Below are 22744 nucleotides of genomic sequence, written 5' to 3'. Positions count from 1 at the left end.
CCTACATAAGTGCCCAGCAAGTGTGACAACCACCTATGATCCCAGTGCTCAGCAGGCAGACAGGTAGGATCCTTGGAGTGAGCTGGCCAGCTCTAGGCTCAAGAGAGAGACTGCTTCCACTAGATAAGATACTTGAGCACAAAGTGATAGCTTTTTTCTTTCCCTGCCAGAAATAGACCAAAACAATGTGAAATGAAAGGGCTACTGGTAGCATAACATGGATGACATTAAACAACCTCAAGAAATTTCAAGTTAATCATTAAGAGTAGTATCCTAGAACAGAACATTCTGTACAACAGTTGGCCTTCCTTCTGTATGGTAACTCTCTGGGAATAATTAAGAGCTGGAATTTTTCTAAGCCTGGGAAAACTAATCACAAAACTGCACTGCAGGGTACATACATAGCACTGTAAGTACTAAGCAACCTCTGGGAAGGATACACTAGGACTGTTTTGAATAAAAAAAGTGGCCAGGTCACACCAGGATATGGGTATATATAGTTTTTTTACAGAAAGGCTAGAGATAAGATTCATATACTCTTACATTTTTTTATTGCACCCCTAACCAAACGTTATATTCTGGGCTTTACAGATAACACAAACAACTGTGATGTGGCAATTATGCTTTTAATGGAGATATAAAACTTATCAATGCAAAAGAAAGTTTTATATAACATTAGCAATAGTGATTAACTTAAAATTATGTTTTAATAATGTGAAATACAGTGTGTTAGACCTCAAAAAAGAAACCACAAAGTTCCCCGCAACCTAAAATGTTGGAAAGGCTCCTTAAAATTGTTTTTACCTACCAACGATTTAATACTCAGTGGCATCTGGGGGGACGTAAGAAAATATGGAGCTCTTTTCAGCTATGATTTGGAGCTTTAGTAAAGCTCTATGGTAATGTCACTGTGGGAAGAACCATAAAATTCTCCCAAAAGTACTTCCAATAGCATAGGCAACTCAGAGGCTTAATATTAATAGTTCAAAGCTTAGAAAGCAGCTGCTATCCTGAAGAATTGTAAAAGATCAATCCTGCTACTCTCCTTTCTAAAATACAGACATAACCCAAGGATGTCAGTTCTGTGAAGTTTCAGGGAAACACTCCAAGGCACAAGTATTGAGCACAGCCTGTTAGTCAAGACATCACTGCACTGTACTTTTGGAGGTTCAGGATGCTGTGCTTGAAGTGACAGGACATGGACTGTATCCCTAGTTAAGAGCACCAGGTGTCAAGCTCAGCTTCCACTTCCACAGGATGCACCAATAAATCCTTAGGACGATGAGTGGTTCAGGTACTACATTCATTCCTAGCACATTTTACTTCTGCTTTAATTGGCCTAGGACTCCTTAGTTAAAGCCAAGGTTTGTAGGACTTTAGGGGGCTCTGATTGCCCTAAGAGTGGTCCTGAAACGGTAAGTCCTTTCAAAGAGCTTACTGGATACTTGGGAAGAAATAAAGGCAACTTTTCTTTTCAAATGAGAAATGTTAGAAATGACATGTAGGCTAAATATCTGGTGAGTATCAAAATTGCAATGTAACTAATAGAGATTCAGTAGGGAAAAATATACTGTATTGGCAAGGTTAATTATTTGTGTGAAATATTCTATATATCAACTGAACCAAAAAAAAAAAAAAAAAAAAAAAAACCCAAATCACTAGGAGCCAGTGACAGGAGAGACAGCTAAAGGACGAAAGCTAGAGAGCTTTACTACCTTGAACACATTAACACACTTGATGTAGAAATATTTCACTTTTAAAACTAGTGTTTGTTACAGAAGCTGTAAAGGCCTGTGTACCGGGATGCGGTTTCTACTATGGGAGTCAATCAAGTTACTGCTTCCATAAGAATAATCACCTTCACTTCAAGCCTCAACTCACAGACTTAACTCAGTTTATGATTTCTGTTTACTAGTTCAAAACTAAGCAGGAGAGGAACTAAGCCGACTAGTCAGGCCTGGAATGCACAATGGTTGGCAGGTCACGGTCACTCAGCTCACGATGTGCGAGAATCTGCAGGGAAGATGCTCCACTCTAGTATCCACTCCTTCACATCTGTAAAAAAGCCATAGGAATTGACTTCAGTTCGCTGCTGCTGACAGTTAGGCTACCACAGTCCATCAGGGAATTAAAAAAGTATGATGAAGTTCAAGTGTTGTTTCTAGTTTATCATTTTTGTGTTATGATGCACATGGGGGCTTGTGTGCTATACGGTGTAGGTATGGGGGGCAAAGGATAATCTTGGAGTCAGTTCTAGTTTTAATGGTTCTAGGGATTGAACTCCCAATTGTCAAGCATCTTTACTTTGCTAGCACACAGTTCCTTAAGTTGAAGAGACGTTTATTCACGTACAAATAAACAGGACTCTGGTTCACTGGAGGCGAACGTGAGCTGGTGAGAAGCAAGCATGTGTGAGCACTGCACTTCAGAGCACCTACCTGAAGAGGGGCTCTGTACAGCCATTTGTCCTTATCAACTTTAAGCTGCATACAGGCAAAGAGATCACAAACTGCCGGGAGGCCGTAACAATCTGAGCGAAAGTTACGTTCTTCTTGTAGGGGTGAATTAAGAAATACTTCCTGCAAGAAGATTAAAAAAGATGACTACTAAGAGGCATGGGACTAAATCCCCAATCAAATGGTAAAGAACAGTGTAAGTATTAATGTTTTTCAAGAACAAAGGTAGCAACTGTTGCAACAAAACAGGTTGGACTTTATCCTTTACTGCAGCATGAATGCTAAGGACCTGAGAGAGTCACAAGAAAATGCAGCGAGTTATAAGTTAATCTGTGATTTGGGAAAATTACCCTCAGTCAACATTAACGACTGAAATGGGCAAATTTTGGCCTCTGCTCACCTGTGCCTTCTTTCGAAGTAGCCACTTATCTTCTCCCGAGGAGAACTGACTAAGGTTTCCCACTTTCTTTCCTGGTAAGACCCAGTCAGCAGTGTTAAAAGGACGCCAGTAAGTGGCCATGGGGCTTTTAAGCATTTCTTTGCTAGCTCTCTCCTCCATATTGGGCACTTCCTTGGGGCCTCCTCCTTTGCATGTAGGCCCAATAAGCCACTCTGACAAGGAGCTATTCCTTATGATGTGGAAGGAGTCAGCAATTCTAGCAGGAGCCGTAGTCTTGGGTGTCTTAGCGTGTTCTGTTAGCTCATTTCTAGAAGGGCAAAGCCACAGAGACAGGGACTCTCTGTGTTTCTCAGACTCAGATTTGGGTCCCATAGGCATTCCATTCTTGTCCTTCCCTTCTTTCTTCAGAAGCCATTTATGCATCGCTTCCTTCTCACAGCTGTCATCACACACACACTCTGCAAAGCTGGTGCAGGGCTCGTTGGCTTTGCAGACTTCCTCTACTTTACATGTGTCCTGATGGTTCTGGACAAGCCAGCCCTCGGTGATTACGCCGGGGACTGGCAATGACTTTTTAGCCTCCAAGTGGTCATTCAGGCATTTCAGATTGCCCAGGTTCTCAATCTCCACACCTCTGGGCTGGTTACCCTGACAGTTGGTACAGGAGTCAGGCTTGACAAGCCAATCATTCACATTGTAGGGCTCTCTGAACACCTGGAACAAGAGCTTAAACTTGTCACTGGTGTCAGAGCGGCCATTCACAGGCTTCTCCAGATCACGGGGTTCCTGAGGAGTCACCAACCAATCAGACAGGTCCAGCTCGTCTTGATCGAGGACCTCTACATCTTCAACCTTTTCATCTTCAGTAGAGAAAGAACTGGTGCTACAATGGCTATTACATTTTGAGGAACTTGGTTTTCCAGGAATTTCTTGTTGATGACTGTTAAGGAGCCAGTTTTCTAAGCCCTTCAGATTGCCCCAGGCATCGCTGCAGATTCTGGCAGAAGTCTATAAAAGAAGTACCCAAAATTAATGTTTAATTTGCCTGAAAAAAATAATAAACACTTAAATGAAAATTCCATTTTCTATAATCTTTTCAAAGTATGAAATTGAAATTAAAGTCTTTGGAGCATTGTATTAGATTTTAGAAGAGAACACTAGTATTCTTAATATAATGACTGTATGATAGGACAGACATTCAAAGCCTAACAAGCATAAAAATATTCAACAGCTTCAAAAGCAGAATTGATACTCTGTGAAAAATCAAAGAAACAAACTTGTAAACAACTACCACTGTTGGAAAGGTGTGGTGTTTGGCAGTTTGAGTGAGAATAGCCACAGAGGCTCATATATGTGACTGTTTGGTTTCCAGGTGGTAGGCTCTTTAGAAAGGATTATGACCTGAGGTATTGGAGGAGATGTGTCACTGGGTGGGCTTTGAGGTTTCAAAAGCCCATGCCAGCTGCAGTGTCTGTCTCTACTTCCACTTGAGATAAAGTAAACTCTGAGCTATCGCCCGGTACCATGCCTGCCTGCCGCCGCCACACTCCCTGCCAAGGTGAGTCCTGAACTCCCGCTCTGAAACCAAGCAAGTACCCAATTGAAAGTTTTCCTCTATGTTGCTTTGGACCTGGTTTCTCTTCACAGCATATAGAAAGAAGTAACTAGGACAGTGGTGAATGTTACCCTTATAAGAATATCAACCGTTAACGTCCTAGAAAGCCATACTGGCAAAATGTATCCAAAGTCAAAAGGATAGGTAGGCAGAATAGTTGCTAGGACTTGGACTTCAGAAATTTACTCCTAAGGAACTCCTAAATGTTCAGGGAACAGAATCTGACGTTTCAGCCAATTGCACTGTTTACAATCAAACACCATACAGTTGCCAAAATGGAATACAGAATGACTGCTTTGTTTTGTTTTGATATAGAGTCTCTGTGTAGCCCTGGCTGGCCTAGAACTTGTCTGTAGGTCACGCTGGCCTTGAACTCACACCCGCCTCTGCCTCCCAAGTGCTTGGGATTGCTGCCTCCCAGCACCTGGCACAAATGATTTTTAATTACATGTATATGCAGAAAATGATGTAAACAAAAATCTTTTTTTGATGTCGTTTCACTTAGGATTATGGACTTGTATGTTGCAAGATTTTCTTCTAAACTTCCTACCTATAGTGGAGTAATTTCACTATTGTAACTAAAGATTTAAACATGTGTACTCTTTAATGCTAAAAACCACCAATCACTGTTAACCCAATCTACCTCAGAAACAATAAAGGCAGCCACACACCTGACTGTTCTCCAAGGTCTGTTTTGGGGTGAGCCAGTCCTGTGGGTTGGTACTGGGTACGTATGGAGCCTGAGGACCAATGGCAGGTTTGCTTACAAGAAGCCATTCACTGAGAGAAACAGCTGTGCCGCTGGATGCTGACTTCTTCAGGCCATGAAAAGAGAAAAGAAACACTTAGCTGCTTAACCAGGCAGTACCACATGCAAGAGAAAACCCACCAGAAACACTAACCTAGGGTTACCACTAGCCTTAAAAAAGTCACACACCTTCCCCAACCACAATTTAAAATGTCTTCTTACTAGGCTGGCGACATGGATTAGCGGTGAGGGCACCTGCCACCAAGTGTGACTGACCTGAGTTTAACCTCTTGGATCTACATGGTCCTCTGACCTCCACACGGGCACTGTGGTGTGTGCATTCCCACCATACATTCACAAGTATAATCTTTAAAATTTACTGTGTGAGAGGGCACACATGCTGTGGCATGTGTATAGAGGTCAAAGGACAATATTGTGGATTTGGGCCTCTCCTTTCCTTTACACAGATTCCACGGATTGAACTCAAAATAATCTGCAGGGTTAAGCCTTTACCCACTGAGCCATTTTACCAGTCTCAATTTTCACAGTTACAAAACAAGACCGGGGTAGTGACCCACACCTACAATCTAGCACTCCGGAAGGCCAAAGCAGGAGGTTTCCAAGTTGAAGCCAATTTGGGCTATGTAACTACGAAATCAGACTGTAGTAGACAGTCTGAGTGCTAGAGCTCTTCTCAACTCAGATGTCTTCAATCTTTTACTCACTTGCTTTTACAAGCACATCTCTGAATTAGAGAATCCCCAAGCAAGATCCAATATCAATAACAATGTTAATAATGTCCAATAAATTGGTTATTTTTCTCCTTAATCTATAAAACTTAAGATTTGCTTTTTAGGGGTTGCTCTCCGGCTGTGCTTGCTGTGGAACTGATGAGTGACGTCAAGTAATGGGATGATTGAGGAAAGAAGAGGATCTGTCAGGCGCCTGCTCATTTACTTAATAAAGGGCTTTGAAGCCTTCTAACTATATGCAGCTTGGTGAAATCTCATCTGTATTAGGGCCTCAGCCATTAGAAGCTGGACAAGCTTTTGTGCCTACTTAATTCTATCCGGCAAATACATTTTTTCCCACAGGTTGTGTAGATTTGAGAAAATTAAGAATGATTCTCCTTTTTGATGTCCAACAGGTTTCCCCAGGACCATATTATATAAACTATATAAATTTTTTTTTATTCCCACATTCTCTGTAAGATTATAGCCATAAGTTCAAATCCAGAATGGGTTACAGGATCTAGTTGTAATCTATGAACATTTGTGCTAAACCTGATGACTCTGAATTAAAAATTTTGAATGTCAAGAAAAAACTTAAAAATTTATAAAACTAAATTTCTATTTGACACTCGGTGCTTCAAGAGAGGCATTCAAGTAGATGCTCTTCACAAATAAAAAACGAATTCCTAACATAACGACTCAGTTAACAGAAATAAAAGCAGTTTACCTGCTCTGGCACCTGGGTATAACCTCTTTTCTCCAGGAAAGGCCTGACACTTGAAGAACTAGGATGAGCCATCAGGTGCTCAGGAATTTGCTATAAAAAGAAAATTGTGTTAGTTACACTGTGATCTCCTACCCCACCCCCCAAAAAGTGATAGCATAATCCTAACTTTCAAAATCATTGAACAAAGCATTCTATTTTCCCTAAGGTTCTATTCACTGTAAATCCAGTGATCTCTGAGGTTTAAGTTATCTATGTCACCATAAGGGATCTTCCCTTTACCTCACAGTACCTGGATTTAAACAAGACCTACAGCATATACTCGGTTCTTTAAAGACTGTGCAGACCCAGAGAGTTGATGCTGACACGTGTCAAAATACTTGTGAAGAAAGAGATAAGCTCTAAGGACTCTCAGTGAGTCAACACCAACCTCCACACTGCCGCCCTACTGTCTGACTTAATCAGTCGTTTCTAAAGGTCGCTGCCCTAGCAAGCCACCACCCATGAGGCCAGAGACTTGAAAAGAGCCCACGAAACAGCTGAAGTAACACTACTCACAATGGTCTTGAGGGACCCAAACGTGGTGATGGTCTGACGCAGGGCAGATGCATCTGCTTCAAAGAGCAGGACAGTAGAATCCTCAGGCTTAAGGGTCAAACTGCCCAGTCTACCAAAATGATAAAATTTAGGTATTTTTCAAGGATTATCAGTAAGGGCAAGTATAACATTAAGCATAAATGTAGGATGGTTTTACACGAGAATACAAAGTTGAGTAAAATCCAATATGTGCGATGAGTTACAAACCTGACTTGCTTTTAGGCCTACTAGGACAGACCAAAGTCAAAACAAGTGAAAGGTCGTTACCTCTCCAAGCACAGCGCGACTTGATTGGCAAGATCCTTGTTCTGGGTAATCTCCAGTTGATGAATAAGACAATTGAATTGGCCCATTAGCTACAAGGAAAATGCAAACATCTAGCCACAAAGATATTAAAAGTAGGACAAGGCAGAGACGCCCACTGAATCTGGAGCACCCCAGGCACCTTACCCAGTACAGCTGCTGAGCCTGCTGCTGCAGCGTCTCCTCCTTCAGCTGATAGATGAGATCCACCTGCTCGTTGAGCCACACCTCTCGGCTTCGAAGGCATTCCAGGTGGCGACTAATGCAGCTGTGAATCTGAGCTTTCACCTACGAAATGCATGGCAGCATAAACTGAGTGTAATAAGCCAAAGAGTCACAATTCCCATACAATGCTCGCGCTCTTAAACTTCTGAGGTCAGAAATCCTTTATTACTCACGGACCACTGTGAAGGATATAGTATTCTTTTAGTATATACTCAACATTTGCCTACAATTTCAGTGATCCCATGAAATCCTTTGAATCCTAATAAAAGAATCCAAGCCAAAAAGGCATACCTAACTTCTAAACTCCTTCACTCCTCCTCCTGAGAGGATCAAGGTTATCTGGGGTATCAGTGATCAATAGGAAAACATATGCCAGGGATACCAATCCCCTCAGCTTTCCACATAACTTAGAAATACAGTCCTAACAAATTTATCATTGATAAGCTTAGTGGTGAACACCTTTAATCCTGGCATTAGGAAGACAGGCAGGCTGATCTCTGTAAGTTCGAGTCCAGCCTGGTCTACAGAGCAAGTTCTAGGACAGCCAGGGCTACGAAAGAGAAACCCTGTCTCAGAAGAGGAGAAAAAAAAAAAAAAAAGCAAACAAAAGAAAGAAGAAAAAAAGAGATATGCTAGCTAGTCTGTGTCCTTTTTCCACATGCATGGAATAAACAGTCCTTTAGAGTAAGCCAGAAAGCAAGGGGACCGTTAGCACTGATAGTTTAGGTTAATTATAAACTAATGTTCCTAAGAAATGTATATAGAAATTCACCTTTTGTCTATACAAATATTTTGAGGGAAAAATTCAAAACATCTATAAATCATATGGCATCCAAAGTATATCATAAAAGTTCCCCCTTCAGAAAAAAACTGTTTTCTAAGTCATATAGAGCTTGAAGCACTCACCAGCAGAATGCTACTGGAACTAACAAATTTCATTCTGACATGCAGAGTGACAGTCATTTAGAGACTGCACCACTTAAAATCATGTTACCTACAAGTTAAGTGGGGACATAATGAAGTGGCATTTTTTATGTATCAAGAAGGTACAGATACCCTGGGCACTGTGGCGCAGGCCTTTAATCCCAGCACCCAGGGAGGCAAAGGCAGGTAAATCTCAGTGAGTTCATAGCTAGTCTGGTCTACACAGAGAGTTCCAGTCAGAACTAGACAGAGACCCTGTCTCGCTCAGTAAGTAAGTAAATGAATAAAATGCAGCGAGGCAAATACTGCTTACTCTGTTACTCTGTATGACTGGGTACAAGAACCACACAAAGGAGCAATGGAAATCGCATGCTGAATGGCATTCTACAACTAGGCTCTCAGATTCTTCCAACAGGAATTATTTCCCTGTGAGATCGAAAGCTCTAACACACCAGGCAAAGGAGTAGAAGAGTCAAGACCATTCAGGATATGGGATCAAACCTGATGGTGTTGTAAGACCCTTGTTTTTACAACTTTGTTTCTTGTATCTATGAACTTAATTTCTTCACTGGGTGGCACTGAGAAGTCCTTTCCTGCGCTCTAACCAGCCTTGTGCTACAGCCCGATCAAGGACTAGAAAAGCACACAGCACACCTCTCGTAGATTATCTTTCATTTGCTGCTCGGCCCGGAGGACTCCACCAATCGCAAGCTCCAGCTCCCTCCTTGCATCACTGCACCTCAGAAGTGTCTCTCTACTACTGCAGCAGCCACTCTGCTCCAGGGATGTATTCATTCTGCTCACTGTTCCTTCAAAGGAAAGAAAAAAAACCAAATAACACCATGATGACATCCCCAAAACATAATTCAATCATGGCCCAAAAGGTTTCTCCAGTCAGCTCTCACCACTAACAACTTTGATTTCCAACACATGTACTCTTAATACATACTGCCTCCCTTCCTCACCAACCTGTTTCTGCTAGGTGGAGAGGGGGCAGAGGCAGGAGGATCTCAGTGAGTTTGAGGCCAGCCTGGTTAAGAGAGAGTTCCAGGACAGCCAAAGTTTCAGAAACCCTGTCTTAAAAAAGCAAAAGAAAGGAGGGAGGGAGGGAAGGAGAGGGGATTCTGACTACTTAAGGACCATCTACGTGTGAAAATATATCTGAAAAAATACACTAGTGGTCCTGAATTAGCAGAACACAGGCTAGTGAAAATGTCAGAAGAACATTAAGCCATCTTTGATATACTTCCAGGGTGCAATCCCAGCACTAGGTAGGGGAGGAGACCATGGCAAGCAGGACTACATAGCACTGGTTTTGAGACTCTGTCTCAGAAAAAAACAACAAAACTAAAACAAAATCACCAATCATTAACAAGTTTCTGGACTACAGATGTGGCTCCATGTAGAAGTAATTCTCTTACCACCTGTGAGTCCCTGGGTTTTATCCCTACCACTGCAAAATAATAATGATAACAAAAATGGACTTGAGATATAAAAAGGATGTAAAGCTAATTGTTCTGGTTCCAATTCTGTCATGAGTTTTTGCATGTTTTGGTGATAAAGTACATAAAAATATATTTGATAGTGAAAGTATAAAATCCAAGATAAAACTACATTGCTTCAGAATTGCTATTCAAAACTATTTACCAAAAATAATACAGATTTTGGGTTTGGTTAATTTTGGTGTGTGATTTTGGATATTTGCAAGTATTTGCAGGAAAGTTTTTAAATGAGTGAAAATTTCTATGCACTTGACGTCATAAGGCACTTGTATCTGTGGACTAGGACTGAGATGTATGGGAGGAGCCCTGACTACCTTGAAAACCATCTGCTGGCAGTAATTTAAGAGCTTTAGTTAAACGCTGCTCAGAGATGGATTCTGAGGCAGGGAGGTTAAGTTGTCATCATGGGAGCACAGGGACTGCTCAGTAGTTGAGTGCTTGATCCTCTGAGAGAGGATGGAGTTCAGCTCTCAACAACCACCTGTAAGGACAATGAAGGCGCATGCCTGAAACCCCTGCCCTCCTAAGTCAGAGGGGGCAAGATTAGAAACTAAAGGTCATCGTCTTCAGATACACAGTAATTTGGCCAGTGATAGTCATAGGCCAAAAGAGGTCACCAGACCTGTGTGTAGTGTTTTTGTTTGTTTGTTAGCTTGTTTGTTTATTTGTTTAATGAATAACCTGTTTTCTCTAATTACTGGGACTGAAAACATAAAAGGCAGACATTAGACACAACACAGATCTGTGACAGAAACAAATTCTAAAACTATTTCTATGTAGCGTTAAACATAGTATAGAAAAAAAGAACTTGTTTGCATTGAAGGGTAAGGACAGCTAGAAAATGAATAAAAATAAATAAAAGATGGAAACGTTATTGGAAGGGAATTCTGACTAGGTACTACTACTGTCCTAATATTCGGAAATGTTAATTCATGGGCTATTTGGACGCATTTGTCACAAGCTACTTGGTCCTGTGATTATTAGGCTGAAATTATTTCTGAGTAACATGCTATGGAGACATTCAGAAAAGGGAAGGAGGCCTCAAAACCGTAAGGGTGGAGGGGAACCTCTCCAAACAGGAAGGCTGTTTGGCCTAGATAAGCAATTCTGAGAGGACATGACTATAACTCTCCAACATCTGGAGGCCTGTTGAGTAGAATCAGACTTCAGAACAGCTCCAACGGAGGGGACTGCCTTAACAATCTTCCTACAAGTCCTGAAGGCAATGACTTCACAGAAGCCTGCTTTGGTCTCTGTAGCAGCATCCAGTTCAATGACTGGAGTTACAATGGCTGCCTGCCCATTTGAGGCAAAGGAGCATTTTGGACTGGCCTTGACAGCATCCCCAAGATCAGGTTTCACATCAGGCTGAAAGCTGGACAGAAGCAAGACTGAGTTCCCAACCTCAGAAATAAACTAGGGGGCTGGAGAGGTGGCTAGACAGTTAAACATACTGGCTGCTTTTCCAGAGGACCATTCCCTACCATCTACATGGTGGCTCACATCTACCTCTAAATACAGTCTCAGAGGATCCAGCCATGCAAGTGGTACAGAGACATAAATGGAGACAAAACACTCATACATAAAATATTTTTCTGGAAAAGAAAGAAGCCATTAGAAAGATAAAGCTCAACAGGCTTCTCACCCCCCTTCAGCAAAGGACTCAGATCGAGGAACTTCTGAATTCCTACTGAATACTCAAAGTTCAGTAAATTTTCTAACTTCCCACTTGCGAACTCTGTCCCTCAGTACTGTTTACCCACAATGACCTACAGAAGAAAGGGCTTCCTCAATGGCATTCGCCAGAAGGGCCTGTGGAATTTTCCCTAACCCTATAAACAGCAGCTGTATTAATTTGTTTCCATCTCATATTATAAGTGGGCTTCAAGTATATTGGGCACACACTGGAGGATCTTTTAAAAAACTCTGCTAACACAGTAATATTGGAAGGTTTGGAAAGCTGAGTGTCACCCATTACCAGACTGCACTCGTTAGCCATGCATGACCTATGTGACTATTTTCCCAGCTGTCTTCACCCGTGTCAAACGTCTCACGTCCTGACTTACGTGGAGTGCTAAAATGCCTGACACAGGAAACTTTTAATTAAACTTCTGCTTCACAGCGTGAACCCCCCTACACACACACACACACACACACACACACACACACACAATTCTAGATAAGCCAGAGATACTCGAATACAAGTGGTACAGATTGAACCACTATCCTTAACAGTAATCCCTGAAGTCCAGTTACAAGCATGATCCCAGGAGTGGACACAGACCAAACAAACAGTGGCTCATGGCAGACATCAGCACTCAGGAGGCTAAGGCCAAACTGCATAGCGTTCAAGTCCAGTCTGAGTTACATACTGAACTCTAAGACATCCTGGGCTACCGTGTGAGACTGTCTCAACAAAATAAAAGATCCCTAGTTGATCTTCTCCTGTCAGCAATGAGAAGCTATAAAATTGATTTTTAATACAGTGTTACTCATTTTTTCAACTTAAAATGGGTACTATCTTTCAAAAAGAAAGTCATCTTGTTAAAATTCACAAGCCTGTCTCAGCCTCCCAACAACTCTGTACTAATTTTCAGAGTCCTGGGGAAATGTGAAGGAAACACACCCAAGTCCTCAACATCACCCCCACCCCCACCCCCACCCCCACCCCCAAACATCCATCAAGTTGAGGGGGGATATCTATATGCAGCACACATGTCTAGTTATTAGGTCCAAAGATCCTTGAACCAGCATTGAGCAACAAACCACAAACTAAAGATAACTTGATATCAAATGCTTTAACCATAAGATTTCCATAAGCTGCGATTCTCATGATCCACGCTGACCACAAACTGAAAGACTGGAAAGTTTACTGGGGACATAGTGAAGTGTTTAGCATGAGGTCCTGAGTTCAACTCTCAACACCAGTAACATAAATAAATAAAACCTTTGCTATTTTAGTACAGAACCCACATTTTATGCACGAAGCCAAAGTTCTACATAGTATAAATCACACACACACACACACACACACACACACACACACACACACACACAATGTGTGTGTGTACACAGTGAGCTTGGAGCTCAGCACGGCGTTTGCACAGGTTATGTATACTGCAAGTGTGAGTGTGCCTTCTACCTTAGAGGCCAAAAGGCAACAGGATCCCGGACCTGGATGGAGGGAACCAGCCTGGCCCTCTGTCAGACAAGCCAGTGCTCCTCTATGCAGAACAAGCGCTCCAGCCCCTAAATGGCCCTTTTAAAGGGGTGAGAGTTGGATTTAGAAAGAGGGTTCTCAAGGGTATTATAACCCATGAATTATGTTTGCCAAAATTAGTTTCAGATTAATGCTTTTAAGGGTTTACTATTAATTTCCACAGAGAGTCTTAATACATTTTATAGTCCTGATAAATTATAAGCAGTGTTCCAGAACCATCTACCTTGGTTGCAACTACAAAAACATGCAGGACTGCCATGATAGGCTCAGAATATTCAAAACACTACCAAGTGCCAGTGTCGAGCAGGAAGGAAGGAAGAAGAGAACCTTCAGTAACAGCCTAGGTATGTAATCATAACCACTTCGGGCTGTAGTTGTTAACTGAATCAAGGTTTAAAAATAGATTATCTTTTTTTTTTTTTAATTAAACGCAGAAACTCGCTAAGTAGACCAAGCTTGCCTCTGCTTCCAGAGTGGCCAGAATAGATAATCTCTCAATGCCAGCCTCCAGCTCTCATCGTGTCAGCTTGCTCTCTTCCTCCCAAATAGCCCTCTACTTTTTACTGATTTTCCTGGCAGTTGAGCCAATGAAGTCAGGAGGCCACAAGAGATCTACAGAGCACACAGATACATATCTTAAAATACTGTCAACTGAGTTCTGTTTGAAGAGACAACCTTCATGAGACCGTTTGTACAAACTTAGAGTGAAAAAAGCTATCTACTAATTTAGTAACAGTAAGTGGTATTTGCACTTTTACCTTGAGCCATTTCTTGACTTCACCACTTGCTGTTTCTTCTCTCAGTGAAAAGGGGTTTTTTAATCACTGCGCATTATCTCAAAAGAGTATACAGATCTTAAGTTGAGTCCAGTTCAAATTCTTGACCCTCCGCGGCGCTCTAGTTTGCTTTCATAAGTAGCTACCAGACCCAGCACATAAACTCTAAGCAGTAACTGAAAAAAACGGCTGCAAAATTCTGCCACTTAATGGCAAGACTAAAGAAGTTTTTTTCTGTTTCGAAAACAAAATAACGGTAAAAATTAAGCTAGAGTAGCAGTGACTCAAACAGCTTTCTAGGCTTCCCGTTGCCCTTTCCGGGAGCAGCTGGTGAAATCGGTCTCCCAGGGCTTCCCGCACGCATGCGCAGTCTCCTGGCCCCAGGCAGCACACTTACCGGGTGGTGCGACCCCGCGACGAAAACTGCTGCGTGAACATGCTTGCCGGTCTGCTTTTATATCCTACCGACCAGTCAGGCGCCGGGCCAGGTCACGCCCGCCCTGCGCGCGTCACGTCTCCCCTCTCCCTCCACAAACACACCTACTGCTCCGCCCACCGAGGGCCTCCGTGGGCCTTGGCTGGAGCCTTCAGCTGCCCATCTCCAGGGCCCAGCCGAGGTCAAGAGGTCTCAGCTGCAAATCACTAACTACAGAGAATAAGCAGGGCCCGCGGGCCGACCGCGATAACGGCCCAGCTGCGGGCTGGGGTTCTCCCCAGAGCTGTTTTGATTTCCTTAGGAGGTTTCTTCTTTTTTGAGCTTAGAAAGGCTTTTCCCTGCGGGATGACAGAAGCAGGCTCCTTGAGTTTCAAGGCCAGCCTTGTCTAGAGCGGGAGTTCCAGGACAGCCTGAGCTACACAGTGAAACCTGGGGGGTGGGGTGTGTGTGTGTGTGTGTGTGTGTGTGTGTGTGTGTGTGTGTGTGTGTGGCGGGCGGGGGGGATGCGGGGGGGGGGGGGACACCTCTTGCTGCTTAGTTAAGGCTGGCCCCGGGAAGTGCCTAGGGCTCCAGAGTGCTGGACCAGCAAGATACAAAAGGGGGTTGGGGGAGCAAGAACACAGGAAAAGAAACGCCCCTCACCCTAGGATCTACTACACATTTCCTGTCTGAGAGTAAAGAGTCTACCTACGCGACAAAACGGAAACTGCCTACAGAAAGAGCTGGTTTTCCTAAAGGCATTTCAGAAAAGGATTTCAGAAACAAGCAGTTGGGTGCTCAAACCGGCAATCTGGACAGTTGGGAGGAAATTGGATCAGGAGTGAAAGGGAAGCACAGTCACAGAAGAACTCAAGGTTGGTCCAGAAAGCCTGATATACTTCAAAGAATACAAATTAACAAAAGCCCTATGCTTATTTAAGGCCAGAATGTCATGACCTTGAGTAGAACTGTATTAGCAATTCTCATCCCTAGCCCCCAACCAACCCACAACTCATAGAACCACCAGTTTCATTTACAAACGCTAATTCTTTAAAACAGCTTTTTTTAAACTTAATGTTGAACTTTACTCAACTTTTAACTTTGCTTAATCTTTAAACTTTGTTATAAATCACTTTTGAGCAATGCAGCATAAAAGTTATGGTAAAGCCAGGTACGTGCAAAACTCTAAAGGCGCCTTTCCCCATGCCTTTGATGTCTACTGCCAGAAGTGTGGCCATCTCTTATCGCTACTTCATAAACCCATTAACTGTGCTTTGCTCAGACTAGCTAGGACATTCTTCCCTGAGGTGTGGTCAGGATCTGCCTCACAGAGTGGAGGGGAGGGAAGGGCATGTGAGCTGACTCAGGACACGAGGTAGTTATGATTGCAGGTATGCGCCACATCAGACACTTGTTTTGTTTTCTATGCATATAGAGTGACTTTGTAGACATTAAGACTAAAGCAAAACCATGAGAGAAGACACAAACATCCCAGACACACGGACGGTAGCTTCGCCTCCTTTATCCTGAAGTGCAGTTTGAGATCCCAATTCAAACATTCATTACAAAAGAAAGACAGAAAACAGCTAGTTCCAAATAACGTGTTTGGATAACATTTTTGGTGAAGATACAAAGACTAGATGAATGAAAAATGTACAGTTCCTCTGTACTTCATGCCAGTGGCTGATTCTTAGTCTATTAAATAACATGCATCAATGTCAAGGCAGACAATCCCAGCAGGCTACAGCAGGAGAGTCAATCAGCCTTGACATCCTGGGCTAATAATGAGTTCAATAGATGAGCCTACAAACACCAAGACCCTGTCCAAAACACTAGCTCATCTGTGTGTGTGTTGGGAGGTGGGGGGAGGTTGTGAGTCTTGACATTTCCATTTTACTAAACTAACAAGTCCCTCTTCCAGCCCGTCTTGTCTTTGCTTCTCCAAGTTCTTCCTGCCAGCGTGCTATGTCAGCCCCTTCTAGCTTCTGCTCTGCAAGTCACAAGCAAGAGAAAGCCTTTCTTGGACAAAGACACCATTCTTCAATATTACCAGCCAACAGAACTTCCGGGCTGCCACAGTGGTTCTTGACCTCTCTAACACTGCCATCCTTGCACGCAGTTCCTAATGTTGTGGTGACATCCAACCATAAAATTATTTCTGTTGCTATTTCACAACTGTAACTTTGCTACTGTTATGAATCATAATGTAAATATCTGTTTTCTGACGCTCTACAGTGACCCTTACAAAAAGATCATCGATGCCTCAACAGGGGTTGAGACCCACAGGTTGAGAATCGAAGCTTTCTTACCAACAGCTCTCCCAGCTTTGAACCCCCAGCACGGTATACACAGCTTGGTATCATGTATCATATCATGTACCTGGGCACTAACCTTCCCACATGCTGTATGTGCAACAGAGTTAGCACCCGCAAAAAGGTACCCGCAGCACTTGTACCAATGCTTGGTCTTGAACTCACCAGTGGTTTAGTGTATCTTTTATTAATGGGTGAGTAAATAATACAGTAATGATCAAACTCAGAGCAGCTGCAATAATAAATCTTTGTGCTATAAACACAATCGACTTGACATTGTCCCATCAAAGCCTGTAGTATTAATTCAGAAAGTAATTTAGAAAAGGACAATGTTTCTAACACATTTTTCCTCAATGCTGGGGGTACAAGGCTGAGCTTTATACAGGCTAGACAACACTTGAACTAAGCCACACACCCTAGCCCTTAGTTTCTGACCATTCCATGTAGTTCAAGCTGGTCTTGAACTCTGCATTCTGCCCCTTGGTAGACCTTCTGGATTCCCAGAACACTGACAAAAACACCCAGATTAACTTAATTCCTTGTTTTCGAACAAAACAGAACTGGTGAGGGTGTCACCACAGAGATCATAATCCCAGGGTAAGTGCTGAGAAAGGCAGTTCTTTAAACTGCCAGACCCAAAAATCTTAGTTCCACAAACTCAAACTAACAATGGGCTTGTTGGCTAAAATGTGCAGTGTATTTACAGCCAACTCAACATTTTCCTCCTCAGATTTTGCAGTAAGTACCACAGAAATCCCTCTCTAAAACCTGAGGGACTAGCAATAAAGCTAAAATAAAACTCAAAACATACCTGACAAATTATTTTGGAAGTTGTAATTGTCCACGTATTAAAAGACTCGGGGGGGGGGGGGGCCTGGGGATTTAGCTCAGTGGTAGAGCGCTTACCTAGGAAGCGCAAGGCCCTGGGTTCGGTCCCCAGCTCCGAAAAAAAGAACCCAAAAAAAAAAAAAAGACTGTGCTAGATTTACTGATAAACAAGCAAAGCCCATTTAACCGACTCACTCAACACTAAACCCAACTGCTAGGTAGGGCAGTCCAGGTAATGCCAAATGGGAAGGATCACAAGCTCAGAAGCCCCAAGTGCAATCCTGGTCCCCCAGAAAAACACCTGGATTCTACCGCAAATCAAGCCAAGCAAAGCCAGCCTCAACCTGGAGGAAGAGTCATGAGCACCTGATGCATCGCTCATGCTAGCTAAAAGCAGAGTAGATACACAATGATTCCTTAGCGCACTTGCCTGTGAACCTGTGTAACTCAGGGATTATGTAGGACAGGCTAGGATCTGGGGCATACAGACGCTAAGCTTACAGTGGCGTCTGAAATGTTAGCTTTAACAATCACAGAAGGCAAGCTGAGGACAAATGATGGCTCTAAGGGACAAGCCTAGAAACAGAGTACTACTGGTGACACACCCAGAACAAAATGCTCAATTAGCAGCTATTATAGGCTTTACCGAGTTAAATATGATACCTACAGTCACAGGCTTCCAAGCCCAAAAGTCTGAGTCTGGTTGCCTCTTAGCCTTTCGGCTAAGATCTAAACCCTTCAGCTGCACCAGGTATTCTGAGGGGCCACTTAAGGTTTACGTAGTACCAAGTATTTTTTTTTCTTTTTCTTTTTTTCAGAGCTGGGGACCGAACCCAGGGCCTTGCGCTTGCTAGGCAAGCGCTCTACCTCTGAGCTAAATCCCCAACCCCCCAAGTATTTATTTTAAGGTCTTGAGCTGAAAGGCACAGTGCTGTTGTCTCTGAGGATACAATGGTGAATCTGCCACCTAGTGGCATAAATTTTTTATGCCACTGGTTCATAGACAGCAATAGATTTCTTAAATAAGAGGCACAGGTAAAGAAAGGGTGGTTTACAGGCTCAGCGACTTGCTGTAAGTGCTGACCGGTGTGTAAACACTGTGTGAGCAAAGCACCAGAAAGCTAGCTGAGAGACACTCAAGTGGAGAAGGGGTGTGTGTCAGAATAACTCTGGGTAGAGTTATAGAAGACCCATATACAGGGCTGGAGAGATGGCTCAGAGGTTAAGAACACTGATTGCTCTAACAGAGGTCCTGAGTTCAAATCCCAGCAACCACATGGTAGCTCACAACCATCCGAAACAGGGATCTGGTGTGTCTGAAAACAGCTACAGTGTACTCATATAAATAAATAAATAAAGATAGATAGATAGATAGATAGATCTTTAAAAAAAAAAAAAGACCCACATACAGACCCCAGAGATGCCAAGCAATCTGTGCTGACTAAATAGACTGGCCATGAGAGTTAAGTCCTACATACTTCTAAAACTAGATACAAGATGCTTTAAAAGGCATCTTAGTTCATCTGTAGTTTGATGATTTTTCCACTGTAGAATTTAACTGTAGAGACAGACATAAGTCATCATCAAACTTCAATCAGGAAACTTTAAATGTCTAGGCTATTTTCCAAAAGACTCAAAGACCCAAGGGAGAAGGTAAAAAAGAACTAAATGTAAGGACTGTTAACAGTGTCAGAGGCTACACATTATCTCACTCATCAGAACAAATCTGCAGGCTAGTACATCTTCCAAAGAGCAAATCGCCTGGGTGTGGTGGCATGTACGTATGTAAACCCAGCAAGGCCACCAGGATTCCTGTCTCAAACAAGCAAACAAATGAAACCAGGCTGGAGAGATGGCTACGCGGTTATCAAAGGGCCAGAGGTCAGTTCTTAGGACCCACATCAAGTGGCTCACAGTGGCTTGTAAGGAGATCTGACACTCTTTTTAAACAAACAAACAACAAAAAAAAACATAGAGCAAATCAAGTGACCTGCTGAGCAGTACAAATTAATCCCCTTGTGTTGTCACACAGGGTGAAATTCTTTCCAAGGTTCTGATGTACTTTGAAATGTCACAGTGGGATCCTAACAGAGAACCAACAGACTCACCTGCCCCATACACGCCCAGGGAAGTAACTCAAAAGCCCTGTGACTAATGTTCCAAATTACCAAGTGGGTGAAAGTCAAGTCCTTCCAAAAGAACACCAGGGTGGCAAGCCTTACTTACTAAACAACAGCAGCAGGAGAGCTGTGTGCGCTGAGGGTCGGATAACTCATTCTTGAGCCATCCTCCCAAGTTCCAGCCTGTAGCACTTAAGACTCTACTGGTCCCACCACAAAGGCTAAGTTACATCAGAGCTAGGAGCAGGGCCATTTCTCACTTTACTCTATCCTCAATACCCTGGGCATACAGATGTTATAAATGAACGCCCGAGCAATGAATCAGTGATCCTGCAAGCTCTCTCTTCTCATTAGCAGAAGGGAGGAATCAAACGATTTTCGGGGATTGCTGGGAGAGAAGAAAACGGGGTGTTAAGTAACACTGTGTTCAGGACATACATAGTCGGGCCTCCAAAAAACATTTCACCTTGCCAAACCATTAAGAATAGGGGCGAATATGCACTGGGTCGGTAATGGAAAACGGGCCCACCAGGGACCAGAGAGATCCAGACAAGAGCCAGAGAAACAGGGGCTGTCACCACTGAAAACCCAGAGGACAGTTAGGGCTATGCAGAGAAAGGGGTGGAAGAGAAGCATTCAGGCTGCAATCGTGGTCCAGGAACGGAGCATGTCGACAGGACAGACAGGAGACAGGCCCAGCGCTTGGACATAAAGGAAAAGGTAGTAGCCTCAGGACGAGGGGAAGGAGCTTTAGGGCATGGCGCGACGCGGGGACTGGAGAGGGGTTCACCGCAGACGTGACCAGGGGAAGGGAAAGGCGATTGGGCCCCACGCGCAGGCAGGTGGAGTGGTGGCCCCGGACCCGAGTGTTGGAAGAATGGAGGGCAGGACAGGCCACAGGCCGGAGCGAAGAGGGGCGAAGGGCAGCAAGAGGAAGCGCGCCCGCAGGCCACTCTTGTCCTTACCAGCTGGCAGGGCTTCTTCCGGTGATCCGAGCGGACCTTGGACCGACCCAGACACTCAGCCACGGAAGGAGCCGGACCCTGAAGGCAGAGTTCTCGCGATAGTACGGCCTCCCTACCCCGCCTCCAGCTAGTGTTCTGACAGTTTCGCGAGATTTCCTTCCGCGCCTGCGCAAAGCCTCTTTAGGGCTCAACGTGGAGGCACGCGTTAACCCTCCCTGCCCTTAATCTGGGTCCTTTTTTTTTTTTTTTTTTTTTTTTTTTTTTTGGTTCTTTTTTTTTTTTCGGAGCTGGGGACCGAACCCAGGGCCTTGCGCTTCCTAGGTAAGCGCTCTACCACTGAGCTAAATCCCCAGCCAATCTGGGTCCTTTTCATGCTTATCAGTAAATCAATTCAATGTTTTGAAGAGGCACTAGAGAAATACGCCAGATGAGCCTCTCACACCGAATGCTCTCCTAAGGTAGATCTTATTTAACTGTAACGCTCATATGCAAGAATACAAGTCAGAAAACACAAAAGGCCATATATCATCAGTCTATTCAAATCAAGGCAAATCGTTTTTCAAAAACGTTTTATAATTGATCCATAATAACTGTACATATCTATGAGGTACAGTGTTAACTTTCAATGCGTGTAAACAATCCGTGGGGACTAGATGTGGGTAATTACTTCTCTGTATTGATAATATAGAAAATCCTCTCAACTAATTATCTGGGTGTGGTGTCACCGGGTTGCAATCGTAGCATGGGAGAAGGAAGAAGGAGCATGAGTGTTCAAGGCCAGCCTCCGCTACTGAGAGTTTGAGAGAAAAGGGAGACAGAGATATCAGGTGATTATAGCTACCATGTATCCTACCCGACTCTACCCTGGTTAGTAGGACAGTCAATTTCTCAACGACTGAAAAGAAAACGGCACACAACGGGCTGGAGAGAAGACTGAGCAGAATGTTAATGTTATTTAAAAAGTTTCCTGGGGTTGGGGATTTAGCTCAGCGGTAGAGCGCTTGCCTAGCGAGCCCTGGGTTCTGTCCCCAGCTCCGGAAAAAAAAAAGAGTTTCCATCTGAGGGCGCTTTGGCGATGTCTCCGAATTTAAAAACACTGTTCTTGCAAAGGAGGGCCCAGTTTTAGTTCCCAGCACCTACATGACGAACCGTGCGCGTAGTTCCAATGTCTTCTGACCTCCAAGGGCACCAGGCTCCTACAAGGTACACATGTATCTACACAAGCAAAAAAGTCATGCCAATAAAGAAAATAAAATCCTTTTCCTCTGGGGCTTGTGGTGGTTTGAGAAAGAATGGCCCTCTTAGGCACACATGCTTGGTGATGAGAAAATGGTTCTACTTATAACGTGAGTGTCCTCGTTGGGGTTGGTGTAGTTTTGGGAGGAAGTGTGTCACTCACTGGGCTTTGAGGCTTCAGAAGCCCAAGCCAGGCTGGTGGCTCTCTCTTCCTGCCAACTGTGGATCTGGATGCAGCACTCTGAGCTATTTCTTCCTGCAGGGCACCATGCTCGCTCCCTGCCATGATGACAATGGACTAAGCCTCTGAATCTGTAAAGAAGCCCCAACTAAATGCTTCCTTTTATAAGAGTTGCCATGGTCATGGTATCCCTTCACAGCAATAAAACAGTGACTAAGACAAGGCTGATGGACTTTATAACTTAGGAAAAAAACATGCTACTTTTTTTTTTTAAAAAGTAAGTAAATGTCAGAATTAATGTGACAGTTTCAAGTCAGTGTATTTTAGGCAGTCTGTGTGACACACATTACTGACCTAGAGCTAGTCCCTGCCACCCACAGAAGTCCAGCCTCTGAGTTCCCCTCCGAGTGCGTGAGGTCTAGAGAGCCCCTTCTCCATGTATCTAACCTGTTCTGACCTTATGCAA

At 43.5% G+C, this 22744-nt stretch overlaps 2 protein-coding genes across 4 annotated transcripts; one reads left to right on the top strand and one right to left on the bottom strand.

Annotated features, from left to right (window-relative positions):
- Positions 1-605: 605 nt before the first annotated feature.
- Positions 606-20950, bottom strand: Ncoa4 (nuclear receptor coactivator 4). Of its 3 annotated transcripts, none has more exons than NM_001034008.1 (10): positions 20862-20950; positions 9378-9532; positions 7722-7862; positions 7539-7627; positions 7233-7341; positions 6678-6767; positions 5143-5286; positions 2857-3864; positions 2439-2579; positions 606-2055 (listed from the first exon to the last, which is right to left on the bottom strand). In NM_001034008.1, exons 2-10 carry the CDS (start codon positions 9516-9518, stop codon positions 2050-2052), a joined length of 1869 nt encoding a protein of 622 aa, NP_001029180.1. In that variant the 5' UTR covers positions 9519-9532; positions 20862-20950; the 3' UTR covers positions 606-2049. The 3 variants fall into 3 exon arrangements, with proteins under 3 accessions (NP_001029180.1, NP_001029179.1, XP_006252722.1); NM_001034007.1 differs by lacking the exon at positions 20862-20950 and adding an exon at positions 14619-14661; XM_006252660.5 differs by lacking the exon at positions 20862-20950 and adding an exon at positions 14204-14646 and having other exon boundaries at positions 611-2055.
- Positions 14597-19728, top strand: Pargl1 (poly (ADP-ribose) glycohydrolase like 1). The gene is made up of 3 exons (XM_063275918.1): positions 14597-14838; positions 15305-15511; positions 16558-19728. Exons 1-3 carry the CDS (start codon positions 14658-14660, stop codon positions 16815-16817), a joined length of 648 nt encoding a protein of 215 aa, XP_063131988.1. The 5' UTR covers positions 14597-14657; the 3' UTR covers positions 16818-19728.
- Positions 20951-22744: the final 1794 nt, after the last annotated feature.

Source organism: Rattus norvegicus, chromosome 16 (assembly GCF_036323735.1).
Source record: "Rattus norvegicus strain BN/NHsdMcwi chromosome 16, GRCr8, whole genome shotgun sequence".
In the NCBI taxonomy this organism is placed as follows: Eukaryota; Metazoa; Chordata; class Mammalia; order Rodentia; family Muridae; genus Rattus; species Rattus norvegicus.
This window is presented reverse-complemented; position numbering and strand designations above follow the sequence as displayed.

Bases quoted from the DNA above. Each gene is read 5' to 3' on its own strand.
- Ncoa4 (XM_006252660.5), bottom strand. The intron at 7,342-7,538 runs GTAACGACCTTT...TCATTTTGGTAG, and splicing joins GTCGCGCTGTGCTTGGAGAG to ACTGGGCAGTTTGACCCTTA. The intron at 3,865-5,142 runs GTGTGTGGCTGC...CTTCTTTTATAG, and splicing joins AGACCTTGGAGAACAGTCAG to ACTTCTGCCAGAATCTGCAG.
- Pargl1 (XM_063275918.1), top strand. From the start codon at position 14,658: ATGCTTGCCGGTCTGCTTTTATATCCTACCGACCAGTCAGGCGCCGGG. The intron at 14,839-15,304 runs GTCAAGAGGTCT...CCCTCACCCTAG, and splicing joins ATCTCCAGGGCCCAGCCGAG to GATCTACTACACATTTCCTG. The intron at 15,512-16,557 runs GTTGGTCCAGAA...TCCCTCTTCCAG, and splicing joins CAGTCACAGAAGAACTCAAG to CCCGTCTTGTCTTTGCTTCT.